At 49.7% G+C, this 24,993-nt stretch overlaps 1 protein-coding gene across 1 annotated transcript in view; it reads right to left on the bottom strand.

Annotated features, from left to right (window-relative positions):
* The window catches only part of Dock1 (dedicator of cytokinesis 1), a gene marked incomplete at its 5' end in the record, with an annotated part of 406,458 nt that overhangs the window by 72,873 nt on the left and 308,592 nt on the right, over positions 1-24,993 (bottom strand). Inside the window, 3 exons of the mRNA XM_048791454.1 lie at positions 5,608-5,666; positions 13,880-13,980; positions 18,097-18,175. Coding sequence (XP_048647411.1) covers positions 5,608-5,666; positions 13,880-13,980; positions 18,097-18,175 — 239 coding nt within the window. The remainder of the gene's footprint in view (positions 1-5,607; positions 5,667-13,879; positions 13,981-18,096; positions 18,176-24,993) is intronic.

Here is a 24,993-nt window from a genome sequence, read left to right as displayed (position 1 = left end):
CCAGGACAAAATACAGAGGGGTCCATCAAGAAGGGGTCCTTTAGAACCCCACCTAATAATCGTCTTTCATCTCCGAAATCTTCACTTATCTTCAAATCACTCCCAGATAACTAACATCATTTCATTTCCAGCACATAAAAGAAAAATGTGCAAGAAGTTAGATGCTTGAATGAATTATTTGTGACATTTTGCTATGAACACCAATACTTTATCCAGAGTTAATCAATCTTACTAATTCTTTTACACAATCAGGAAACGAGATGGATACCCTAAAGAATTTAGAATTCTTTACAATTCAACTCATACAGATTTCCACAAAGAGAATCATCAAACAAATTTGGCTACTATAAATAACTATACTTAAGAAAATACATAATTCTCCTACTAGCCTAAACAAAATTTTTCTAGGGACACACACACACACACACACACACAAAATGTAACTTTCTATAAGGAGCCTGCACTTATTCATATCTGACTTTCAGCTTTTACTAAATCATTAATATTTAGACTGAGGCTGTTACAGCATGAGTCTCATCCTCGCCCAGCTGCTTAATGTTTCTGGAAGGCCTGTAACCGCTGGAAAGCATTCTCTTGAAAATGCCATTAGATTCCGTCTCTCAGGTGACGCTTTCCTTGTATTATGCCGAAAAAATGTCAGAGCCAATGTTTCAGAAAACAGATGATAGTGACAGCGAGTTGCTCATCAACCATGATTTCAGCATCATAAAGTTCTGCGTGTCACCAATCGCTTTTAGCGTTCCAAGCTAGGAGGAAGGTGAAGGTAGGAACAAGTGGGTGTAGATGTGGAGATGGGAAAACCATGTTACAAAGACCCAGGCGCCACCCTTCCACTAGGGTGGGAAGCACGCTGGGCTGGAGGGGCCGGGGTTCTGGGGACTGAGCACCAGCTAATGGTAGGTGATGCTCACACTCCTCCAGCCCCTCAGCCAACTCTTCCCGAAGGCTCACCTCTTTCCTTCCTTCCTTTTTAACGTCTGCACCCTGGCTTTCCCTGGGAGCAAGTCTAGCTCAAACTTAATGATGAACTCGGGTTTTAACCATGAGGAGATTCCTGCAGTGTAGACCTCAAGAAAAAGAGGATGCATCTTTCTTCTCCTTTGGAGACAGAGGAAGAGCAAGCCACTCACTGCACCTCTGGCCATCTGGCCAGTCCCTAAGACTCCCTGGAGTCTCTATTCATGGAACTGCTTCCCAGGGAGCTGACTTGCTCTGGAAGGCAGGCCCTCCCCAAGCAGCAGCCTCCACGGTGTCCGGATGACAGCTCTACAGTCACCAATGCTCAGAAATCCAGGCATGAAACAGTCTTAACCCAGGAAAATCTCCCTACACAGGAGCAGGCAGGGCAAAAATCCCACCAGCCGACCAAGACTACCGGGCCACACCGAGCAGTGTTGGGGTGGGCTCCGAGGAGAGCACAAAATTTACTCAGGCCCTGAAAACACTCCTATAGGAAGTCCTGCAAGAAAAACATCCCAAACCAAATCAGCCATTAAAGACCTTGCTGTGGACACATTGGTTCTGGCCGACAGGAGGCAGGTGTCTGCTGGCTCTGGTGCTGAGGTAGGAAGGCAGGAGAGGTGCTCAGCAGGCTGCCTGGGAGTGAGCTTTGATACATAACTGAAGAGCCAGGTACACCACATCCCTGCTTTATTCTTTGGAAAGAGTCTGCCTTTGATGTCCCCTTTCACACTCAAAACATGAAAGGCCCTGGAGGGAAATCACCATGCCCGCCCCTGGGGGGAGGTGCCCTATTTATGATTGTGTCAGATTGAGCAGAAAAGCCCAGGTTCCTGCTCTGAGGCTGGGCTTGGAGGTGCACTCAGACCCTTCATCTCAAGGGACCGCAGGGAACACTGGAAGATCCAGGGAAGAAGTGGTGTCCTAGAGCCTTCTGCACAAGGCCTGACCGAGTGACAGGTGACTAATTATAAGATGATAAATGTATCTGATCTGACTTCTATTTTTATTTTCTTGGCACAGCCAACTCTAGCAGTCTGCCAAAATATTCCCAAACCTGAGCCCATTGGAAAAAAATAAAAAGCTGTGTAGAAAGTAAGTTGTGCATATCCTGAGATGTGCCGTCATGAGTTTTGAGAATGGCACTCTGCACAACGACTCCTGTGGTCAGGTTTCACCATCTGGGACCCATAGTAGGCAGGGGCCACTGCCTGAGGTGGCCCTTGGAGGTATTCTCAGGCGCTGCCTGAGATGATCCCTAGGCAGCAGATACCTTTATTATTATTTCTTTAACTTTTAAACATTTCGTTCTTTCCTTAGCAAGGAACCCGACCTGGTAGTAATGGTTATTACTTGGCCAAGGACATGGTTTCCTATTGACCTCTTGGCTACATCTCAGGCCACAGCTGATGTTCTCAGCTGAAGATCTGCAAAACACACCTCTTATACATTGATCACTATATTCAAATCAGCAAGTGACAGGTTCAAACGAGGGGATTTTCTCTCTTAACTGCATCCTTTATGCTACAAATCAAAAGTCTCCTCTCACCGGGCTCCGCTTATTTGGAACATAATGACAGATAATGTCCAGAGAACAAGCTGCTCTGAAACGGCTTTAGAAATGTGAGCCAGACCTGAGTGGGTTTCTCTAAGGACCAATGTAGCCCATGGGAGAAGCATGAGAGAAACTCACACCCCTCTTCCCCCTCTTTGCTTTCTTCATTGCTATCACAGAAAATGGCAAAAAAAAAAAAAAAAAAAAAGGAAAGAAATGGATCCAGTTTTGATGGTGGTCAATCTCAGGGATTCCAGAGTAACATTAAAAATACTTAAAAAAAAAAAGAAAATCCAACACATGCTGTCGGGGTGTGGCCCTGGGGTAGACCACTTGCCTAGCAAGCACAGGGCCCCACAGAAAAACAAAGAGAAAGAAACAAAGAACAAAAAATAAGACACAAAAACTGAAGTGGAGAAAGCACAAAAGCACCCATCAGGATGACCACTGGCCAACTGTTGCTTGAGCTGGGTTCTGGAGTGTCCCTCTTCTGCAGGCAGTGACCCTGTGGTGGAGGGCCCTTCAGGGATGGGAGGAACCTTGGGAGGTTTGCGGGGCCAGGGAGAGCCATGTGGTCACTGCAGCCACTTTTGCAGTGAGAAGGAAGTGCTTCAGTGTGCACGCAGGTCTCTGTCCCTGCCAGGGTGGGCACCTCTCTCATCTTAGATGGTGGGAAAAACAGGATCAAGCCATTCGAGCAGGAAGTGCCTTCATTTGAAAGCACGTGTGGGCCTGTCCCCACGGGGGTGGGGGGGTGTAGTCCCACTCTTTCAGAAAGGGCTCAGGTAGAAGATGGCCTCAGAGAGAGGACTGTCTAGGAGAGCCAAATGTCTGCACTGAGAGTCCAACCTGGCAGGCAGAGCCCATGTCACCTCCTTCATTAATGCTGGGCCTAGCAAAGCCCTGGACTCCCTGTCCCCTAGCAAGAGCCAGCATCTCCCTGAAAGCCACCTCTCCAAAAGTCCCTTTGGTCTGCCTGCCTGTCTCATGGGGCTGCCCACTGTCCCTGTCTGGCACAAGTCCTGTCTCTGGCTGCCAGGGCAAATGACAAATGCATCTGTCGCGGCATGATTTTAAGAAGGAACACAGAGAGATCAATTGGAGTGAATCACAAACGGTCCTCTGCTCTGCTCCAAAGCCTTAACATTTGATGGCTGAGATCATCATGCATTTATGCCCTAGAACATCTGAGCCTTGCACTGGAAGGCTCCTGAACCCTTCAGCCCTAGCTCCTTCCCTCACAAGCCAGAGAGCTGAGTCAGGGTAGGGGGGGACCAAGCCCCCTGACTCAGGCCGCCTGGGCAAGGCAGGGGGGCAGGGCGGGGTGGAGTACCCAGGTGGGGCGTACTGGGTCTCTTGACCCCATGGGTTCCCACTCTGCCCCCAGGAGCACCAGGAAGACCAGGACCGGATGGCCACTGCAGGATTCTTGCCACAGAGACGAGTGGCCTCTGGTAGCTCAGAGCCTGTACTCAGGTCCTGCAGTTGTCACCTGCAAAACCCCAGCACAGAGTGTCCTTGTGGGGTCCTCGGTGGCCTCCAGTGCTGACACCTGGGGCATGTGGGCCTGTGCAGGCTCTGTCCCTGAGAGGGCACAGGGGACAGGGACACTTTGATGCTCTGAATCCCTGCCTGGGGCTCTCACGGCAGAATCTTGCTTCTGGAAGTGTAACTGGGGTCAAGTGGGACTCCCACACTGTCGGCATGGCCCACAGAGTGTCCTGGTCTTGTTTTTCAAGGGGTTTGGCATTTCTATTTTGGGGTGAAAATCCATTTGAAAAAACTCCATTCATTATTTAATCGGAAGGACAACTTTTGGAAGTTCTCTTAACTTTCCCTGAAGACAAGATGAGGCCACTCTTTCTGTGTCTGCTGACTGAGGAGGTGAGGTGTCAAGAGCCCTTCCAAGGGAGTCTCAGAGGTCACTGAGAGCTTGCTGGCCACACAGGCATGGCCTGCAGAGCCTGCTGCTGTGCTCCCGGCTGTCCAGGAGGGCGCTGGAGTCCGTGCTCAGAGTTCAGCACTTGTTCTCTCTGCATCTTCCTAACCCCACTTTCTAGGTGCTGCCCAGAGCCAGCACTCACTCAAGAGCCAGTGGCCGGCTGTGGCTCTGTTCCCCAGCCCCACAGGAACAGGTGGCATCCTGCACAGGGGAAGCGAGATGAAGTGGACAGGGAAAAGAGTCTCTGGGACAGAGGGGAGAGCAAGGCCCCTCTCAGGAAAGCCATCTCCCAGGCCACCCGAGAGGAAGAAGCACAGCCCTGATGATTCTGAGGCAGGAATACAACGGAAGCCTTGCTCAGGACCTCCAAGGCCACCAGCCCCTCCTGGCCCGGGACACCTCTGCCTCAGGCCAGTTGAAGAGCAGAGAGCAGGCCAGAAAGAGAGCAATCTCAACATAGGCCAGGTTCTTGGAGGGCTCAATAAAGGCAGGGGGAAGATCCCAATTTGTCACCAGTCACATTTCTTTCAGGAGCCTCTCTAAAAGAACTAGACCTTGTATTGGCTACAATTCAATAAAGAGTTCCTTGTGGTTGTGGATGATAAAAGCAGGTGGGAACGCTGTCTTCACTTACAAACGAAGCTGTATCAATTTCCTATGATAAGTGCACATATGACTTATTATTGCCTCAGCTGCAGGAGCACATTATGCTCCCACCACTTGGTGGCAGTGTACCTAAACACCGCATCCAGGTTTGAGTGGTCCATGAACTCGTTAGACGTTAAATTCTGCAAATCTGAACACAGTCAGTGGTGGCAAAGGTCACAGCGGGATGGGCTGCAGGATTTGCGACCTGAGCAGTTTCCAGGGCAATGGCGCCTGCAGCAGAGTGCTCACCAGACACCAGGGGGTACTCTCCTGGATGCTCTATTTCCCCACCAATCAGATTGTCTCTCCTCTCCCTTGGCCTGTCTCTCAACTACTGAAAACTATGAATGCGGAGAAGAGTAATTGCTGCCCAGGAACAGAAGCAGTCAGGTTGAGCTGTCCCAACGCTGCTGACCAGGGCTAGGGGCATGACCTGGCTGGGAGTCATGATGTGCCCCCCACCCCGAGCCTGGCCACTCACCAAGGTTGTACCACATGTCTCTGATTTCAAAGCCGATCTGCCTCCTCATGTCTCCATACCTGGGAACAAGGGGAAGGAAAAATGCTCAGTCACTGGGAGCATCTGAAACTCCGGCTCCAGCAAATGCAACCAATGTCTCCCTCATTGACAAATGAAGGGTGGGTTGGAGCTCCAACTTCCGTTGCCACCAAAAGGCATCCGCAGGTGGTGGAATCCGGGATCTCACTTTCTGTGGGTAAAGTGTGGGGACGGTGGTTGCTTGCTTCAGTCCCCAGGCTCCGGGGCCTCGGGGGAAGTTTGTTGTGTATGCATGCCGTTAGCATTTAGATGCCAGATCGCGCACCCCACCACACACATAGCTTTCTATGTTAAAATTAAACCCGGAAGAAAGGGAAAGCACATCCAGATTTGTCCTATTCTTCGACATCACTTTAAATGTAAGGAATGACTTAACACCAAAACACGTCAACGAACGTTCCACCGGATTTTGTTTATCAGGGAAAATAAACGCTAATTTTCCTCCCGGTGGGCGAACAGAGGAGGTGTGTGTTTCATGAGTAAACAGAATTTGATGCTTCAGAAGATAAAGCTTTATTAGTTTGTGAGCAATTTAACTTTTTCCTTTATTGCCTAAGGAAAAAGCTGATTATATTAAAAATAATAATTTGCAAAATTATCATACAGTTTTGCGGTTTAGCAGCTGCTTCGAGGAGCTCGGTGTTTGTCCTCCTGGCAGCTGACGAACAAAGCGAAGCCGATCGCAGATGAGCGCTCCGCGGCTCTTGAGGCCAAGATGGGGCTGGTAAATCAAGCGCCCCGCCTGCCACCACCTTATTAAAGTCTCTGGTGCCCCAAGCTCCTGTCTGTCACTCACGGCAGGAGGGTTCCAGCCCTGTGCTCATCTCTCCCTGGGAAGCGACTCTAGGCAGAGAGTCTCTGGGGGTGGAGGACGCAAGATGGAGACTGAACTGGGAGCCCAGCCTCTTGCTCCCAGGGTCAGCTGTTACCTGCAAGCCTGGCCAGCACTCAGGTGAATGCAAAGCAGGTACTCTGTGAATGGGGGTGGGGGTCCTCAGCTAGCAACATGGCCATACCCAAGGCTACGGTGAGCAAAGGTCTGTCACAGACAACAGAGCCCCTGACTCAAGTTCATGGGTGACAGAGAAGCACCCTTCCACATATAACTGAGGCACCCCAAATTGCCAGGCACTGTGCCACCTGAACACTGTTAAGCTCTGCTTCCTTTGGGGGTCTCCTGATTCCCTTTTGTGCCCTGGCACCATGAGAGGGGCACCCCAGCAGCCGCACAGCCCAAGCTGGGGAGGATGCAGCTGGCTGTGCGGTGACCAGGCCTCGTCATCCTCCTGGCGTTTATGGGGAAGGGGTGTGGGAGGCAAAGCTGTGTCCACGCCCAGTGCAACCTCCTCTGAGGGTGGTCATTCTCACTGTCCAGGTGGTCGAGTCTCTTCCAGCCAAGCATACATCCCACAAGCTTGGAACACAAGGTGGCCCCAGACACAAATGTCCCCAGCCTCTGTTCAGACCCTCAACACACCCAGGAGGCCAGCCACCCAGAGGAGGTGGAAGCCCTGTGCAGGGGGTGGACCTCTTGGCTGCTCCCTCAAGCCCTGGACACTCCACATCCCAGCCACAGGGGACTCTGTATCCTTCTTGGATTGCGCCTCTGCAAGACCAGCACAGCCCGACATCAGGCTGAGCGCCGGGGCTCCCCGCTGCTCCACCCCTGCCTCAGCTCCTCTCGGGTCCTAGGATGGGGACAGTTACAGCGACTCAAAGGAAATCCTAAGGTTTGGAAATCCATGCACAGGAGACCAGAGGCAGCCATGGGGGCACCTTGCAGTGACCCAAGGTGGCTCTCTATCTGGGTCTCCCTGGCAGCCAGACTGATTTTAAGTTTTAATAAGAAGGAAGCTCAACATGCCTCAGTCGTCCCCCAGAAGTCACGACTCTCATGAGAGCTCGGTGGGGCTTCCGGTGCTCCCGGGTTCCTCCCCTGGAGGAGGGAAAGGTCTCAGTGGCCTGTGTCTGGGCTGAGGCTCATTATTGGAGCTGGTGGCGACCATCCAGATCATGGTTAAATTCCTCCTGAAATCTGCAATCCAGGGATCTGGGCAGAGACAGCCACAGTGGGAATGAGGAGAGAAGGGTCCAGTGCTCAGGCCCCAGGCCACTGTCTTCCTGCACATCTTGGGGTGCAGAAACGCTGCACAGCACAGCACCGAGCTCTGGCTTTCGCAGCACTTTGCTGTGTCTCCATCCTCCCTAGGACCGTGGGGCAAGCAGGCAGACCTGGCCTAATGCTCTTCCAAGGAACAAGTTGCAATCCAGCGTGCAGAACCGACAGGTATAGGGCCACAAAGACAGAAGGTCAGGAGCTGGAGGCGCCTGGCTGTCAGTGCTTCTCAGCACACCCAGCTTGCCTGTGTCCACCTGCAAATGGGGCACAGGGGCATATGCTTGGGAGGGAGCTGTTCCACCCCCAGGACAGCTAGGATCCTACATCCAGACCTACCTCTTATCCCAAGGAACAGAAAAACCATGTCCCTCAGAGATAGCCCAGACTTGGAGGTGAGGTCAACCTGAGCCCAAATCTAGCACAACTGCAAATTGCTTGACCACTCTGACCCTCAGTCTCTTCCATAGTACTGGCAAAGTTCATTCCCAGGCTTTGGTGAAGGATAAGAGGGGAGCCCTGGTGTGAGCAAGCACATGAGGCAGTCTAGGTTTCTGTTTCAAGCCTCAGACTGGACCTCATCTCAGCACCCTCACCAGGGTCCCAGTGGTTGTTTAGACTGAGTCTACTAGTAAACATTCAATGAGCATTTCAGACAAGACCCACGAGCCCAAGGAACTAGCCAACGATCACGCAAGACATAAACACACGTTGTGCACATCGCACCTGTGAGTGTGACCTCACCTGGAAATAGGGCTGTGCAGATGCAATCTAGCTGAGTAGCGTGGTCCCTAAATCCAACCACTGGGGTCCTCACAAGGAGGGGAAGATGTACAGACAGACATGTGGGAAGGCTCATGGAAGAGCCTATTCTGAAGACACGGCCGGGACTGAGCTAGCAGTCATAAGCAAAGGGATGCCAAGGACTGGGGACGGCCACCAGAAGCCGGAGAGGCCTGGGACACATTCTCCCTCTGAGCCACAGGAAGAGCCCACCCAGCTGGCATCCGGAGCTCAGACTTCCGGCCTCTGTGACCATGAGGCGGCAAGTTTCTGTGGTTCCGAGACAGGCAGCTTTCATTCACTGTCAAGGCAGATGGACCTCGGCCATTAATGCAGTGAGTGACCCATCCAGTTAATATGCTGGCCAGCAGGTGGTTGGGACCCACTGGGGGAATGTGCCCTTAAAGAGACAGGATGAGAAGACCTGAGACAGACCTGAGATCCAGCACTCCCCCTCAAGGGGACAGGCACGGCCAGGAGAAAGGCCCAGAGAGACCGGGCAGTGAGTGGGGAGTGTGCACAGCCACAGAGCTGTGGTTGGGCTGTGGTGTCCCTGAGGTTGGTGTGCTGAGGCTCGGTCTGCAGTGGGACCACTGAGGGAGGAGGAGACCTGATCAGGTCATGCAGTGCCACCCTGAGACCGGAGCGATGTCCCAGAGAGACTGGTTTAGCTCCCCAGACTGGCTCAGGTCCTCAGGGAGGCAACCGCTCTCTTAGGAGTGGGTTGGGCATCCTGGACAGTCAGGTCTCAAGGCTGGACGAGTCTCCAGATAGAGGGCCATCAGGAAGCAGCTGGCCTCCATCTCTCTCACATGTGCGCCCCTACTACACCTCACTTCCATCCCCACTCCTCACCCCATGGTGACACAGCACAGGGCCCTCACCAGAAGCTGAGCAGGTGCTGGCACCATGCTCTTGAAATTTCCCATCTCCAAAGCCACTAGACCCAATAAACCTCCTCTTTTTGATAAAGCAACTGGCATAAGGTATTTTGTCATAGCAACACAAAAGGGACCAAGATAAGGGGAAGGACGACAGTGTTGAAGGATCTGGGGAGAGCAATGGAGAGGACTGAACCCTGCCTCCCTGAATGAAGGCCTTCCCACCTGGCCAGGGGTGCTGAGGACCACAGGGCTGTAGCAGGAGCTTGGGGTGATGTCAGGGGAGAAAGGGACAGAGAGGCAGGGAGGGGGCTGAGAGCAGGTGAGGCATCTGCATCTTGATGACAAAGACAGCAGGTTCCTGGAAAGGCAAGAGGGGACGGGAGCCCAGGCGGGAGCACCAGGAACCTTCCTCGTTAGACGCAGGGCTGACGCGAGGGCGCCAGCCACCAGGGCCGGAGAGTTCCCACTTAGGAAGTCTCCCTGGGTCTCCTTCTAATTCTCAAAGTGAATATGTTTTGAGTCGTGAGTCTCTTGGAAAACAAATCAGCACAAACACAAATTAAATGGATATTTCCTGTTATAATCTGTGATATAGAATCATAGCTGCCGATTAGGTCACACTGCAAGACGGGGCTTGTCACGGCACATCAACTTCCTCCTAGTTTCCACATGACGTCCTGCCTACAGCTGGATGGAGCCCAGGGGCCCCTCAGAGCCCATGGTGTGGGACCGGACGTGGTGTTTTGGTCAGTTGCAAACCTGCCCTTTGAGGAGGTGGTGGACTTACGTGGGGACAGCCCACAGTCTAAGTGGGGAGAGGGTCTCGTGGAGGGCAGTCTCTGCACACCCTCAAGGGCACAGTGGGCCTTTGCCACTTGGCTGCATCTTCTCATGCTGGAAATTTTCAGGGGCCTTTGATGCTCAGATGTGCTGGGAGCCAAAACTGTGAGCTGTTTTTCCTTCTGAAACAAAGTCCTGAAGAAGCTCTTTTGCCACATGGTCCCACAGGAGGACACACGGTGACTGGCATACTAAAACTGTCAAGCTGGCTACTAATCAAAAGTCCACTCCAATGCGTTTTACTCATACTTCTTGAGCCCTAAAAAACATACAGGGCTGGAGGAGGGAAGGAAGCAGCCACGGCAGAGTTAGCGTTCCGTTGACACCTCGGTCATCCCTTGAGCCACTAGCACCCCGAGGACGTCTGAGGCTTCAGCCAGCTAAGTTTTCTTATTATGCACTTTGATTCTGGGGTTGCCTGTTCTGTGGATCACTGACCAGTTCTGTGCTCAGTTCGGGTTTGTAGTCAGTACTCAGTGAGGCAAGGCCCACTCCTGGGTGTCACCCCATTCACTGTGGGGAACGGAGATCCTAAGCAACTTCTGGCCCCAGCATCAGGAGGGCGGAGCACTACACGGTTGAGATGTGCGGGCAGCCTCTGGGACTATAATTTCCTACTATTTGAGGCACAACACTGTGGACCAAGCAGAGATGAGAAGGTGCTGGGCTTGTTGTGAAAATGGAGGAAAGGGGTGGAAGATGCTCCTGGAGATTCCTTTGGAGAGAGCCCAGGGGCAGCAGAGGGGCAGCAGAGGGCAGGCGTGGAGACAGTCCTGAGGATGCCCCTTGACATGGGTTCTCTGCAGAGCCTGGGTTCTCCACTAGGCGAAGATAAGCACGTGCAACATGCTCCACTGAGCCCCAAGTCGGCATCCAGCCCTGGCTCAGACCCATAGGGTCCCCAATCCCCAGCCCCTCCCTCATGCCCTGCCCCAAGCCCTGCTCCAGGCTCTGCTGCTCCCTACACTTGCACACCCTGAGCACCTCTTTCTTTGGATTGGTCATCATTCGGGACTCTAGGTCCCCTTCTGAGCTGACTGTTGATGAGTCAAACTGTCAGACCTCTCCGTGTTCCCCCCTTCCCTGACAAAACGTCCACCTGCTGGGAGGCCTTCTGATCCCCAGGCCCACCCTGCAGGCCCCCCTCCCGCTGCCAAGGCCTCTCCCTCGTCAACTAGGCGCAAGTCTCCACCAAGGGGACTCCTCCTTATCTTCTGCCCCTGGCAACCGGCTCACCCTGCCTGACATGGAGCAGCATGAGCCCTTTTACTGGATCATTTCAAACCAACCAAAACATTTCTAGATGTTGTATGTGCCTAGAAAATTTAAGAATTCAGGTGGGATATCTTAAAATAGTTCTTATGCAGATTTTGCTATTTGAAATAAAATTTGCACATGGATTATAAAGTGCTTAAGGTCTATTAAGGGAAATGAAGAATACAGCAAACACTGATGACTCCTCACAGGGTTTAGGACACTGAAAGGCCTCACAAGTTGCCCAGGGCTTATCTCAGGCTTATCTCAGTAGGAGAACACTTTGTCTGCATGGCCTGTCATTGCTGCAGGGGGATTCCAGGACCCGAGAGACCCCCCAGACTCACTGTGGCCTTGAAGCAACCCTGTAGAGTTTGGGGAAGACACCTTCCAGAATGCTCCGGACTTTCCCTTGGGAAATGCATGGGATAATGCACAGGGGGACTCTGGCATCTCCTGTTGCTGCAGTCAGGAAAGAGCTGCATGAGGCCCGGCCCAGAGGCCCTGCTGGCTCAGGGAGGAGGACACCAGCTGGTGCCAGTTCTTCTAGGCATCTCTCCTCCTGCCGACATCTTAAGGGCAGGTGCTTGGCAGAAATGGTTCTGGAGTCAGCTGCCATGGGGTCTTTCACTTTGGGTGGCCATCGTGGGCAGCGACTCTGGCATAGACTGAGCTCTCCTTGTGCGTCAAGGAGTCATGGCAGCCCTAGGTGAGTTGCGCTGCAAGGGATTGGAATGAGCGGGTTGTTACTATTTCTGCACTAGGAAAGCTTTTAAACTATAAGGACAGCAACATCGCCAGCCACTGTCCCTCATTTCCTGTGGTCCTAGGGGACATGAATGTCCTGAAGTGGGAGTCCCGTGTTGGGTGCATCTCCAGCAGGTGCTCCAGGGTAAGTCTGTCTCTGGATGGGTGGGCCAAGGGGAATAATGAGGACCTGTGTTTGTCCAAGGAGTGCACAGAACTCGTGGCCGTGGGTGGGCACCCTCTGTCTCCTCTGTGCATTGCTCACCAGGTGCAGGTCTCTCTTCTGAGCCATGATCATTGTCCACAGCCAGGGCTCTTAGGAGCTGCTCAGCTGTAGGAGCCTGAGGGAAGCTGGCCAGGTAGTACCTGCTTTTCAGTTCGTTGGTGTGGGTCAAAGGCCAGGGAGCCCTGAACACAGTACAGGTTAAAGCCTTGGGCTCTGAGCTCCTCGGACCAAGATCCTGCCTTGCACTTTCTAGGCACAGTTAGCCAGAGATTCGACCACCCTGTCCATCACCTTGCTCATGTGGAAGATACAGATGACACAGGACTTAATGAGTAGTTCTGTTTTTGTAAGGATTACATGTGAAAAGCACAAAGTGCTTAGAAGGTCACCAGCACATAGTACAAGCTCAGTAAATTATTTGCTGAAGCCTCTCACTCTCCAGGGACAACGGGCTTTCCATTTTTACTGCACACTCAGAGGATTCGAGAAACGCTGAGCAGCTGCACCTCCTGAGCCTCCCTCTGCAATCTCGAAACTCAGGAGCAGCAGGGACTTGGCCATGCCCAGGCACAGCCAGGACGTGGCCGAGGCATTCTAAACTGTGACTGGGCACCACGGTGCCACTTTGGAACTCTTTTCAATATATTTATGACAGGGACAATGGGAGCAGGGCAAATTCTTGAAACAGAGGCAGAAAGAGAGGAGGCAAGACCTCAGGGTGCCCAGCTGTTGGAAGGAACCTGTGTGACCATGTTTTCCTTGATCCGGGAGCAGGTGCAGTGAAGGGTACAGACGAGGGTGAGGGAACCCCAAGTGCCCTGCAGCGACCTCGGCCTTCACGGAGCTTCCGCCAGGTTTCCTCACAGAGGCCCAAGGGGCTGTCCAGTCCACTCAAATCTCCCGGACAGAAGACAGCTGTCTGCTGCCAGGAGGGAAACCAGTAGTGAGAGCTCCGCCCTGAGTTGCCGGACAGTCCCAACAGGTCAACGGCTTTCACCAAAAGCCTGATTTATAAGCAGAACTGGAGAATTAAGCAATAAAGTAATGTGGAATGACATCAGAAAGAGTGCACAGCAAAATCGTCATCTCCAGAAGCTCAAATTCTGTGTTGCTCTAATCGTCTTGAATTGCACCGACTTTGAACCTACCAGGATGAATCCTGCAATTTTAGATCTTGATTCATGGGTTAGAAAAGGCAATACCCAATTCATGATTTAAAACCACCCCTTCATTACACCGTGATTACATCTCAATTTGTACCCAGTTGGCTTAGAGAAGACACGAAAATTATGCTAATAGAGTTGGAGGCGCCTGCCCAGGTTTCTGAGCAGGATGAGGACTTACTTGTTCAGGATTTTGGCTCTCTTAGCACTTGAGAAATTCTCCAGTTGCAAGGACTCTTGGGTGAGGAAAGCCACAGCCAGGTGAAAGTAGTTGTTCCATAGCTGAAAACCAAAACCGGGATGTGTTAAGTCGTTGAACGGCCTAATGTGTGATCTCCCAAAAGCCCTGAAACATTTATCATTTGCTTGACACAGACTTCTGAAATGTTTTTGAAAACCAGAGACCTGCCAGCCAGTCTCCACAATGTGTGGTGCAGGCTGAGCTGTGGCTTCCAGGTTGCAGTGTATGCCCTTAAACCCCAGCTCTGCAATTCACTGCGCAGCTAATCTAACCTCTCTGTGCTTCACTGTCCTGATGAGTTGGGAATTCCAACAGTATCTCGTTTGGCTTATGGGAGGCACCACCAAAGGCATGAAGTGAACAGAGGTGCAGCAGGGGCAAAGCTGCAGAGCCCGTAATGAACACTTGGCTCTTATGATCATCACATCTTGGTGCTCCTGGTGGAAGAAGAGCATGATAATTCACGATTCAGTTTTTTCAGTGCTGGGGACGGAATGCAGGGCCTTAGGCATGCTAGGAAAGTGCTCCATCACTGACCCAGCCCTTCTGATTTTTTTTATTATGTCAAAAAACTTTATTCATACACTCAACAATTAAGGAAAACTTGTAAAAAGATCAAACACTTTATATTTTGAGGATTTATGGATGTGATTTAAAGACAGTATTTAAAAGAAATTCATCTACAACCAGGACTGTAATCAAATGAGTTTCAGAGTCATATTGAAGTAAGTATGGACTGTGGTTTTAGTTACCTGTGAGGGGCATGGACATTAGGGGCACTCATAGGCTTTAAGAGTGTGGGCTCCATTTGCTGGACCCTGCGTGGGAATGGGCACCTTCTATGGTAGCACATCTATGCTTCCGATTGCCACAGGGCTCAGGAGCCACAGCCTGTCCTGCCCCACAGGGGGCTGCAGACATGCCCAAAGCTGCAGGCCACACGTGACACTGGGCAGGTGCCCCGGCCTCACAGCCCGTGCATCTTCACTGCCAGAAGGGCCCTGCTGCTCTGGCCTCTTCTTATAGCAGGGGGGCTCCCACCCACAAACAAGTGTGTGGATTTTAACGTGTTGGGGTTCAGGCTGAGAATCCAGGGGACCTGTGGCAGCAATATAAAATACATTGTCACTGATGCTCTGGGAAGAAGGACCCCTCCCAAGTTGTTCCTTTTCTTTTGTTTTCAAAATGACCACTCCCACCTATGTCCTCCTTCCATAGCACTCTAAGGACCCTGGCCATCACAAGCTGCAGCTGAGAACCACAGTCAGCACCTCTGCCAGGACGGGCCCGCTGTGTGCATGGTCCTAGAATTCACGAAATGTCATATCTTAGGCATTTAAAGACAATGCACCAACACAGGGCGTTTCTTTTTAAGTGACTGTGTCGCTAGCTCCTCACTCATTTTCTTCTAAGGACCAGGACTACTGTGGAGCCAGAAGCATCCATGGTATATCACTATGACTCCCCCAAACAAGAGTCAGGTTTGTCACATCTGCCAAGGTGCAGAGCTCCATGCTGAACCTAAAGAGCACATGGCTTTTAGTGTGTTGGGGTTCAGGATGAGAATCCAGGGGCTAAACTCATGTAGCAATATAAAGTACATTGTTACTGATGTTCTGGGAAGAAGAACCCCTCCCAACAACCATGACTGCAGCACACAGGAATCCACCAGCCTGCCATGTGCAAGGCCAGTCCAGATCTAATCCGAAAACCTCATGAAGGACACAAATACCGTGCCACATATTCCAGTAGGGGTTAGGAAAACACATGTAGGGTGAAATCCCCCAACCCAAGTTTATTTATAAGTTCAGCAGAATTCCCAGTTAAAATCCAAGCAATGTGTGTTTAAAATAGAAATCTAACTAGCTGATTTTGAACATCATAGGGAAGAGGAAATGCACGAAAATAGCCAAGATAATTTTGCATTAGAAAATGAATCGGGAAGAACGGGCTCCACTGGCAGGGCCTAGAGAGGCAGGTACACAGCAAGAGGAGCTGACAGGCATGTGTGTGCAGCCATGCTATCCATGGCCTTCAAGCCATCATGATATGTGGAGCAGAGTGACATCAGAGCCTCACCCCAAGCTAGCTGTCTCAAGCCCAGATGGAGCACCCCCGGAAAGCTAAGAAAGGGGGAAGGCATGGACAACTCTGAAGCCAGCCTCTGCAACAGTGAGGTGCTAAGCAACTCAGTGAGACCCTGTCTCTAATTAAAATACAAAATAGGGCTGGGGATGTGGCCCAGTGGCTAAGTGCCCCTGAGTTCAATCCCTAGTTCCCCCCACCAAAAATAAAATAACAAGCAGGAAGGATTTGCCAAGCAAAACAAAACCAAATAGCTATAAAACAAATGTCAAATTTGAACAGAGACAAATTAAGTATTCAAAGCAGAAGCTTAAACCCATAACCAGGTTATATCAAGGACTCCAACACTGTATATATGTGTATGTATATAGATAGATGTATAGATAAATATACCCTCATACATATCTATATAGAGATGTGTGTATCTACACACACACACACACACACACAGCTCAACAGAAAAATAAGTAGAGGAGATGATTAGACAGTTTGCAGTTGAAATTCTGTAGCTGGGCGGTATTCTCAAGCTAACTAGTCCTTGGGAAAATGCTAATAAAACAAAAATCAACAATATCAAAGAAGTTAGTGCTAGAGAAGATTCTGCTGCTGTCAAAGAAGACTGGGGAGATTGCCAAGGGCTACAGCATTTTGAGACAGCGGCTCGTCTCTTCCATCGGGCTTAAACCTTCCTAGCCCACCTGGCCATTAACCTATCTACGCCCACACCTACACAGTGATGCACAGGTCTCACAACTCATGACAGCAGGTCTAGGGTGGTGATAAACTGGAAGCAGCTTCTAGGTAGTCAGCATAGAAATGCTGGGTGAGTGCTATACATTGTATTGCAGAATATGACTGGACTGCAGACACAAAATAGGAACTAATTCATGTTAAAAGCAATAGGCAACAGGTGGGGGACTGCAGAAGCACATGAAGGGTCAGGGAGAGCACGCGGCAATTAGTCACAGCTGCTATTCCAGAGCAGGGACGAGAGCTGTAAGGGGCAGGAGGAACTTCCCAGTAAACCCCAGGCACTGCCCATGCCCGGCTGCCACAGAGGACATGTCTGTGTCTATGAGGTGAAAATAAGCACCAGCAGGAAGACGATAAAAAATTAGAAATTATAAAAAGTCACATTGTTACCTGGCATATTATGACTATAATAGTATACAAACCTGAGCGATTAGAAATTTAAAATTAAAAAACTATAAAAGAAATAAAGTGTACATGCCTCAGAACTTCACCTAAAACACTATGTATCACATTAGCTGTGCATTTTCTGGAGGCTGGATGTACGGGAGAGTTCACAGGTATCTAATTTCTATTATCTGATGACACATTTTTGGATTAGCTGCTGAGAGTATATACATTTTTTTCAGGGTCCTTCTTGGTGAGCAATCCTACCCAGAAAATAAAAATACCATTTGCATTCTTTTTTATTTGCAGACTTTTGGAAAATATTTTAAGTAATAATGAGAAATAAAATCACCATTAACAAAAACACATCTGGAGTGCAACGGGATTGAGAGCCACTGATCCCAGATGCACAGTAGGGCATTGTGCCACCCTGATGGTGCATACACCATATGTATGCCACACACACACACACACATACACAAGCAGTGCACTAACGAGATCTTTCTGAAATTGGTGGACCAGGTGATGACAACCCTGGGGCTGGGGACACAGGTGGCACAAAGCCAGGAGACAGTATCAGGGAAACACAGCTCTACAGCAAGCTGAGTGCGGATCCCTCTTCTGCGCCTCAGGACAGGCAGAGAGATCTTGGCAGCCACACACTGAGGCTCGGGCCTCCTGCATGGAGAGTCCCTCCCTGTCACTCTGATTCTCTCTGAAACAACTCCATCTCCTAACTCGCTAAATTGAGCAAACACCCCGGAGGCGTCATTTCGCTCCTCCAGCTGCAATAGTACATACTGTAAATTTCATTTCCACACCTCGGATGGAGACCAATTAAGTTCAAGGATTAGGAATATAAACCACGGAGCGCCCATCAGCCATTTGTTTTAACACGATTCCTCTGCAAAGGTCGCGTCTGCCTCTTCTCTTACCTGTAGCTCAAAGTTGGCTTGGTCCAGAAATTTCTTGTTCAGCATATCTGCATACTGATTAATCGCTCGCAGGAAGACTCTGAAAGATCAAGAGAAAATTACATAATTACACACTCAGGCTCTGGCACCTCTGTGGGCTTGGCATTTCAATTAGACACCACCCCAGACTGTCTGGGATGTGAAGCCTCCAAGTCCTGTGCAAAGCTGGGAGGCTTGGCCAATGAAAAGCTCACAGAATTCTATGCAGATGTTCTCCAAATTTAATCAAGGAAATTAGAACATGCAGAATGAAGGAAACACCAAAATAAAAGCTCTGAAAGTAACATTTGAGAAGTATTACTGGAAAAAAATCTAATTAAAAAAAAGGTGCAAATAAAATCCCTTCTTGGAGTTGCAACGACTTAATATTTTATTATTAAATGATCTTTGCTTAGCTGGCTTTTTAAAGCCAGAAATTTGAAAGTGCTGTCAGCATACACACAAGCAGGCTAGGAATGGGTTTGGTGCAGCACCACTGTGTTGGGTGTATGGCTGGTTTCAGTATTGTCTGCCCCATGAGCCACAGGCTAATTTGGACCCTCTTTACATGTTAAAATGAAAAATTTTTAGTGGATAGAGAAGTTATTTGATAAGAATTTTCACTGGGATTTCAATTCCTTGAATCATTAATAATATACCATTTTAAGCACAGTCTTCCATTCCTTGGTGTTGTCTTTCCTATGGTGAGATTCTCAATTTGGGCTGTCCCCAATGACAGCAGAGTACTGTGTTTCCCAAGCTCACTCATTCAGTAGATTTGTTTTACAACCCTCAAAAGTGTTGACATAAAGCTTCGACCAGCTCCTTCTTTGCAAAGGGCTCTCTCCCCCTGCAAAGATGAGGCTGCAGGAGGAACTGGCATCAGGTCACAGATAATGAACTTAATTACACTGCTCCATTCAGACAGCAGGAAGCAGCCAGAGTGTAAGGCAGATCTAGGTTACTTACTACCACCTGCTGCTCTCTGACAGCATTCTCTCTCTCTCTTTAGCTCAGCTCTCCTGGAGAAGTGCCCTGCCCTTGCCATCCCAGAGGTGTTCAAGGCCAGTGTGCATGGGAGGAGGGAGGGAGGGGTGCTCCACCTTACCAGCACTGCCACCCCACCTCGCCCAGTGCATACTGCCCCACAGTGTCTCTCCCACTCATCCTGCCTGCAGCTCTGAGAAAGGGGACATGCAGACACCATTTCCTCAAGAAGCCTATCAGCTGGAGGGAGGGCCCACACAGGTGTGCCACAGGGACCCCCCCCCCCAGTGCTGGAGCTTGCTCTCAGTCATGGAAAAAAGCTTCAGACAGACTGATCTGGGTTCTTCCCTGGGGATGTTAAAATACAGCCGGAATGGAGGACTGAGTGTCTTTAAGTAGCTGTTAATGGAGGGCTGTGGGGATCACTGCCTTGTCCATCACCCAGAGTCCAGCTGGGCAGCAGCACCCATCAGCTCCAGGGCTGCCAGATTTTGCAAATAGAGAATGCCCAGTAAAATTTGAAAAATAGCCCTTGTTGCTGAAATTTGTAATTGCCTTTTAAAAAAATAAACTGAAAATACTACATTTGGGCATCCTGACAAAGTTGTGTAGAACCCAGGGAAAACATTACAGAAAACAGGACTTGCCTCTTGTGCATAGGAGGCCTGGAAAGTGGTCGGTGCTTGGTCTTGGACTGGGGTCTGCTGCCCCACGTTCAGTCCTTAGAGCAAAGACATGAGGCTAAAGAGAAGACGGGCCATCCTACCCACCTGATGCTCAGCACTTGTATGCAGATGGCCACTGGGGATGCACACTGTATTGACCCTGGGAATTACAGACCATGCCCTGGGCAGCAGCTTCCCGAACCCCAGGGTAGGTTCCCAAACTCAAAAGCACAGACCATAACATTTTTTCCCTTATTTTTTTCCTTCAGCTTTAGAACAGGGTCCCTATGAACTCAAAGAAGACACTGTCTCTAGCTCTCTATGACAATAATGACAAGTCTACTAGAACATGCATTATTATTATACGGTAATTATTTTGCCTCAAGATAGCACCCAAATAGTTGTAATATGCTACTTCTAATTAAGCTTTGAAACAATTCCAGTTAGCTAAATAAAGATATTTCTTAAAATGTTTTTTTCTTTTTATAAAAAAAAACACATATCATGCTGAAATGATATAAAGCCTGAACAAAAACTTTTTAATGAACCGTCAACTGTGAAAAAGCAGTGCAGAGAGATAGATTCTAATATAAATTTTTTAAAAAGGAAGGAGAGAAAAAATAATACAGAAGGTAAGTTCTATGAGGAAAATTAAAGGAGAGATGGCATGAAAACCGTAATCAGGGCAGTAAATAAAGATCAGAGGAAGCTCAGGCGCAGTGCATGAAGGATGGTGTCACTTGCTAGAACCATCCAGAACAAACATAAACATCTTCCATTTCACACTCGCTGGGATGAAAGACCTAGCCACGTTCTCGAGACCATTTGAAGATAAATCAATTAGCTAACTAGGCAAAAAGAAACATAAACAGAGACTTTTAGGTAAGAATATCTATTATCCAAAGTAATTAATAAGTTCCTTCTAATAAATGTCAAACTGGGGAGCATAAATAAGGAAATCCCATTAGAATCTTAGCATAACGATCGCCATCAGTAGCAGAGGAGCAGGAGGAGTATACAGGCGAGCCATGTACCTGGACTGAGGGCAGGATACCTCTCCAGACAGAACCAAGGGCTGCGCTGGACTCCGCAAGGCAAGATGGCCACTGTTTTTCAGGGAGTCAGTTGGAGGGACGGTGGGTGCAGGGGGCTTGCCTCTGAGTCCCTGATGCAGCTCTATCTATGCCAGACACTGGGGGAGTTGGCCCAGGCTTAGGAAGTCCTCCAGACCAGGAATAAATGACAACAATCTTAAAGGCAGTGGATACACCTACTAGTGCCTCTGAGAACCCGTGTCTACTCAGCACCTGGCTCGTGGATATGCTCACTAGGTAACTGTCGCAGGAACGCATGCAGGAATGAGTGTATGGATGGGTGAGCTGGCCCGGATGGGTGAGCTGGTCAGACTCTGACCCAGCTGGGAGGCTCAGGGAGGCCAGAGTGTTCCGTAGCCTCTTCTCTCCCAGAGTCCTTGAATTCCATGCAGACCTTTGGTGGCTGGTGGCAGGGCTCCACTCCTTTCAGATTCCTGTTAGTTCCATTCTCATTAAGCATTTGCATGGATGGCTGGGTGTTGTCCCCCCTACTCCTCTTGTCTGCCTTCATTCATTTCTCCTCTCTGGTGCTTGTTCCTTGATGGCAAGAACCTTGTCTTTTACATATCAGGGTCCCCTAGTGTGCCTACAAGAACCTCCTGCCATGGCACATATTCTAGAAGGCCCTGCTTGAAGGAGTCACTAGTTTATGATGTGCTAATAGATCTCTCTGAGCCAAGGTGTGCGTCCAGGACTTTCCCCCAAAAGAACAAAACAGAAACAATCAAAAACACCCTGAGCTTGCTCCAGTGAAGAGGTGGAGTCCTCCGCCCGGCAAGCTCAGCGTCTGTTCTCCCTACTTCCCCACTCTGTAGTGGGGAAGCCTCAGGTCACAAAGAGGCCAGGCTGGGCACTACCCAGGGAACGGGAGAGGTGTTTGTAGAGACCAGGGAACTGGAAAGGCAAGAGCTGCTTCCACTCTTCCAGAAAAGTCAGGGACTTCAGGGGAAGAGATCAATCACTAAATAAGGAATATCTCATTCCGAGCCAGGAGAATTAGCAAACTTCTAAAGCCGATGGTATGAAAATTTTAATGTTGTCAAGGACACTGTCCCAAATGATTAAAAACAGGGCAAGCCTGCATTTAATAGAGTTCTTTTCAATCATTTTTAATCTAAGGAAGGATTTATATATAATCTAAAATTTTAGAAGATAAAATCAAACCTACAGATAAATAATGCAGAGAGAATCAAGGGCAAATTATATCATCCTAAGAAGGTCCAAAATGCCATAAGGCAAGAAGCCTGCAAGTCTTTTCTTTCTTCCTTCCTTCCTTCCTTCCTTCCTTCCTTCCTTCCTTCCTTCCTTCTCCTTCCTCCCTCTTCCTTCCTTCCTTCCTTCCTTCCNCTCCCTCCCTCCCTCCCTTCCTTCCTTCCTTCCTTCCTTCCTTTTGGTGGTGCTGGGGATAAGCCCAGGGCCTCTAATGCACTAGGGAAGAACTCTACCACTGAGCCCCAATCCAGTTGATTTTATTTGTCCCTGTTCTCGGTAACTCCTGTGTCCAGGGAGTCAGAAGCAACATGCTTATCCTAGCATTACCCTCTTTTAACAATTTGGGACCAGTGGTAAATGGAGGCAGTTCATTCCCAGGACCAGATAATTCAACAAACAAATGAACCAACCAATCCGGGAAGTTTTCCTATCTTCCTTCTCTTTCACTCTGGACATTTAACCCTAGGGAACTCCTCTTGAAACAACACACAGTTAAATCCTGACATGTCACACGTGAGTTTAAGTGTAGTCAGCACACATACACATGTGTACAACTGAAGTCTCCGGCCAAAGGCTTCAGGTTCACAGAGACGCTGGGCCACACGACCTTCAGTAAGTTGCTCAGCAGCAGGAACATGTGATCCTCATGTGAGGTGTGACGGATGTGTCCATCATCTTGACTTAACTGACACACAGGTCTGCATACACCAGACAGGGTGCCCCTAACGTATACCATCAGTATTTGTCACTTTAAAATAAATGTTACAATAAATAAAGAAGTGACTCAAGTTCTTGAGATTCTCACATGTTCCACTAGAGAGAAAGCCACACAGCTGTGGCACCTCTAAGCTCCCAGAACTTTGAATCCATAGGCTTGGTTTTGTTCTTGACTTGGAGACAGAGGTGAGAAAGAGATATGACCACATCATACAAGTCTCAGAACACTATGATCTCCAACGACACTTCACAAAATTTTAAGTCCCATTTGGTATGAGGGAAAGACATGTCTGATGACTTCTGCACTCTGCTGTCTTGGGGGCTCGGGCGGGGTGTGGACTGGGAAGGCTGTGCCTGCAGGAGACACTGGGCACATGTTAAGCCTCTTGGGTTGTGATGTTTCCAGGGGGCGTCCAGCCAGCCTGGCTTCTCAGTCCACATGACACCCTGTCTTGCACAGAAAGGGCCAGGGGCTGCCTATGGCTCCGGAAGGAGACCATCTCAAAGGCTGCCTGATGGGAGGCGAGATGTGGAGCACCATCAGCAGCACAGTCCTAAATAATTACGTGTTAATTGAGAAGAGGGGAACTTAGCAAGTGGAAAGTAATCAGAAACCAATTTGACTATTACAAGCTCCTGGCACCATCACAGGCACTAAAATGACTATTATGACAGAGCCTCAGGCATTTCTAGAATCTCTGTTACCCAGTGTTTGCTGCCAATGAAACTCAAGATGAGGTGCCTCATTACTAAAGAGGAAAAAATATGGAGAAATACATTGGATTTCCACTGGAACACAAATCTCCATTTCTCAAATTGTGACGCTGTGGGGTTTTGTTTATTCCTTCCCTAAACTTACTTTAAGTTATATAATTAGATTGTACAGTTCAATATGAGGGCATTTAAATACTTCTGGCATTAAAACAACTCCCTTTGGGGGAAAAATGCATCCTTTAACAAAAATGTTTTGCCCAAAATGGGCGGAGAAAAGGAAACAAATTAGAAGTGACAGATTTCATCCTTGCAGGACAGTGAGTCAAGTAATAGTAGCTGGAAATTTGCCTTAAAATGATTTCCGCATAATTCAGGAATGCTGGGAATCACAGGCAACTTGAGGTCAAGAGATAAAAAAGACGCAGAGATCATCACTCACTCAAAGGGAAGGAGGGAGAAGGGATGCTGTATTTTGGCTGATGGGTCCTCTTGCACAGCCCACGCTTGGCAGGGTGGCTCTGTCATCAAGGCAGTGACTAGAGAGTCAGCAGCTGCCATCGTGGGACCTCGGCTGGGAAACCGAAGCCACACGCACAGAGGTGACTTGGGAGAAAGACTTCTGGCATGGGGCGGCGGGGGGGTGTAATGAACACACAGAAGCTGGGCCCTGGGGAACGGCCTTGTATTCTCAGGGCTTGGGAAAGAGTGGGAAGGCCAGTGTCACCAGAACTTTCTGGGAATTAGGCTAAAAGGGGCGGCTGGGCTGGGTTATGGAGTGACCAGCAATGTGGGGTACAGTCTGCATGCATTTGTGGGTGGGCAGAGGGGGTGGGGTGGCCTGGGGACTCCAAAGCAGAGGTTGCTTATGGTCAGAAAGCCCCAAAGCCAAAAGACTAAATTGCTACTTTGCTCTCTGCACTAGCAAGAGTTCTTTTCGTCCAAGACTTCTCAATTTCTTTTTCAAATCAATAAAGGCTTAAACATCCATCAAGCTCTTAACTAAACCCCAGACTGCCCTGAGCATTTCTGCCCACTAGCCCTGGAGGAAGCAGACTGGGCTGCGAGGTGGACAGGACCACAGAGACTCCAAGGCAGACCTGCTCTGCACTCTGGCTGGGCCCCCGTAGCAGGGTCCCCAACCCAGGGACAGAGGTCACAGGCCCTGGCCTGCTCATCTGGATCCTGCTCTGCAGAGCCGCACACATTCTGTCCCTGTTCTCACTGAAAAGTACATGTGGTTAAGAAATCCTCGGGGCCAAAGGCAGCAATTCCAGGAGTGGCCAGACCCCACCACTGAGCCCCGTTTGCTCTCTCAGGTGACCCCCTGGCCCGTGCAACCGGATGGTTCCAGGTGCACTGGCAGCTCCGATGACAGGTGCTGTGGCCTCGTTCACATGAACCATGTTTCCTGCTCACAGGACCTCGGTATGGATCATCTGATGAAGGGCAGGGCAGGCCTGGCCCAGGCCACATCCCACACCATCACGCTG

The sequence above is a fragment of the Marmota marmota genome, unplaced genomic scaffold, assembly GCF_001458135.2.
Source record: "Marmota marmota marmota unplaced genomic scaffold, marMar, whole genome shotgun sequence".
NCBI classification, from domain to species: Eukaryota; Metazoa; Chordata; class Mammalia; order Rodentia; family Sciuridae; genus Marmota; species Marmota marmota.
The sequence above is the reverse complement of the archived record's forward strand: the minus strand, read 5'-3'. Positions and strand labels throughout refer to the sequence as shown.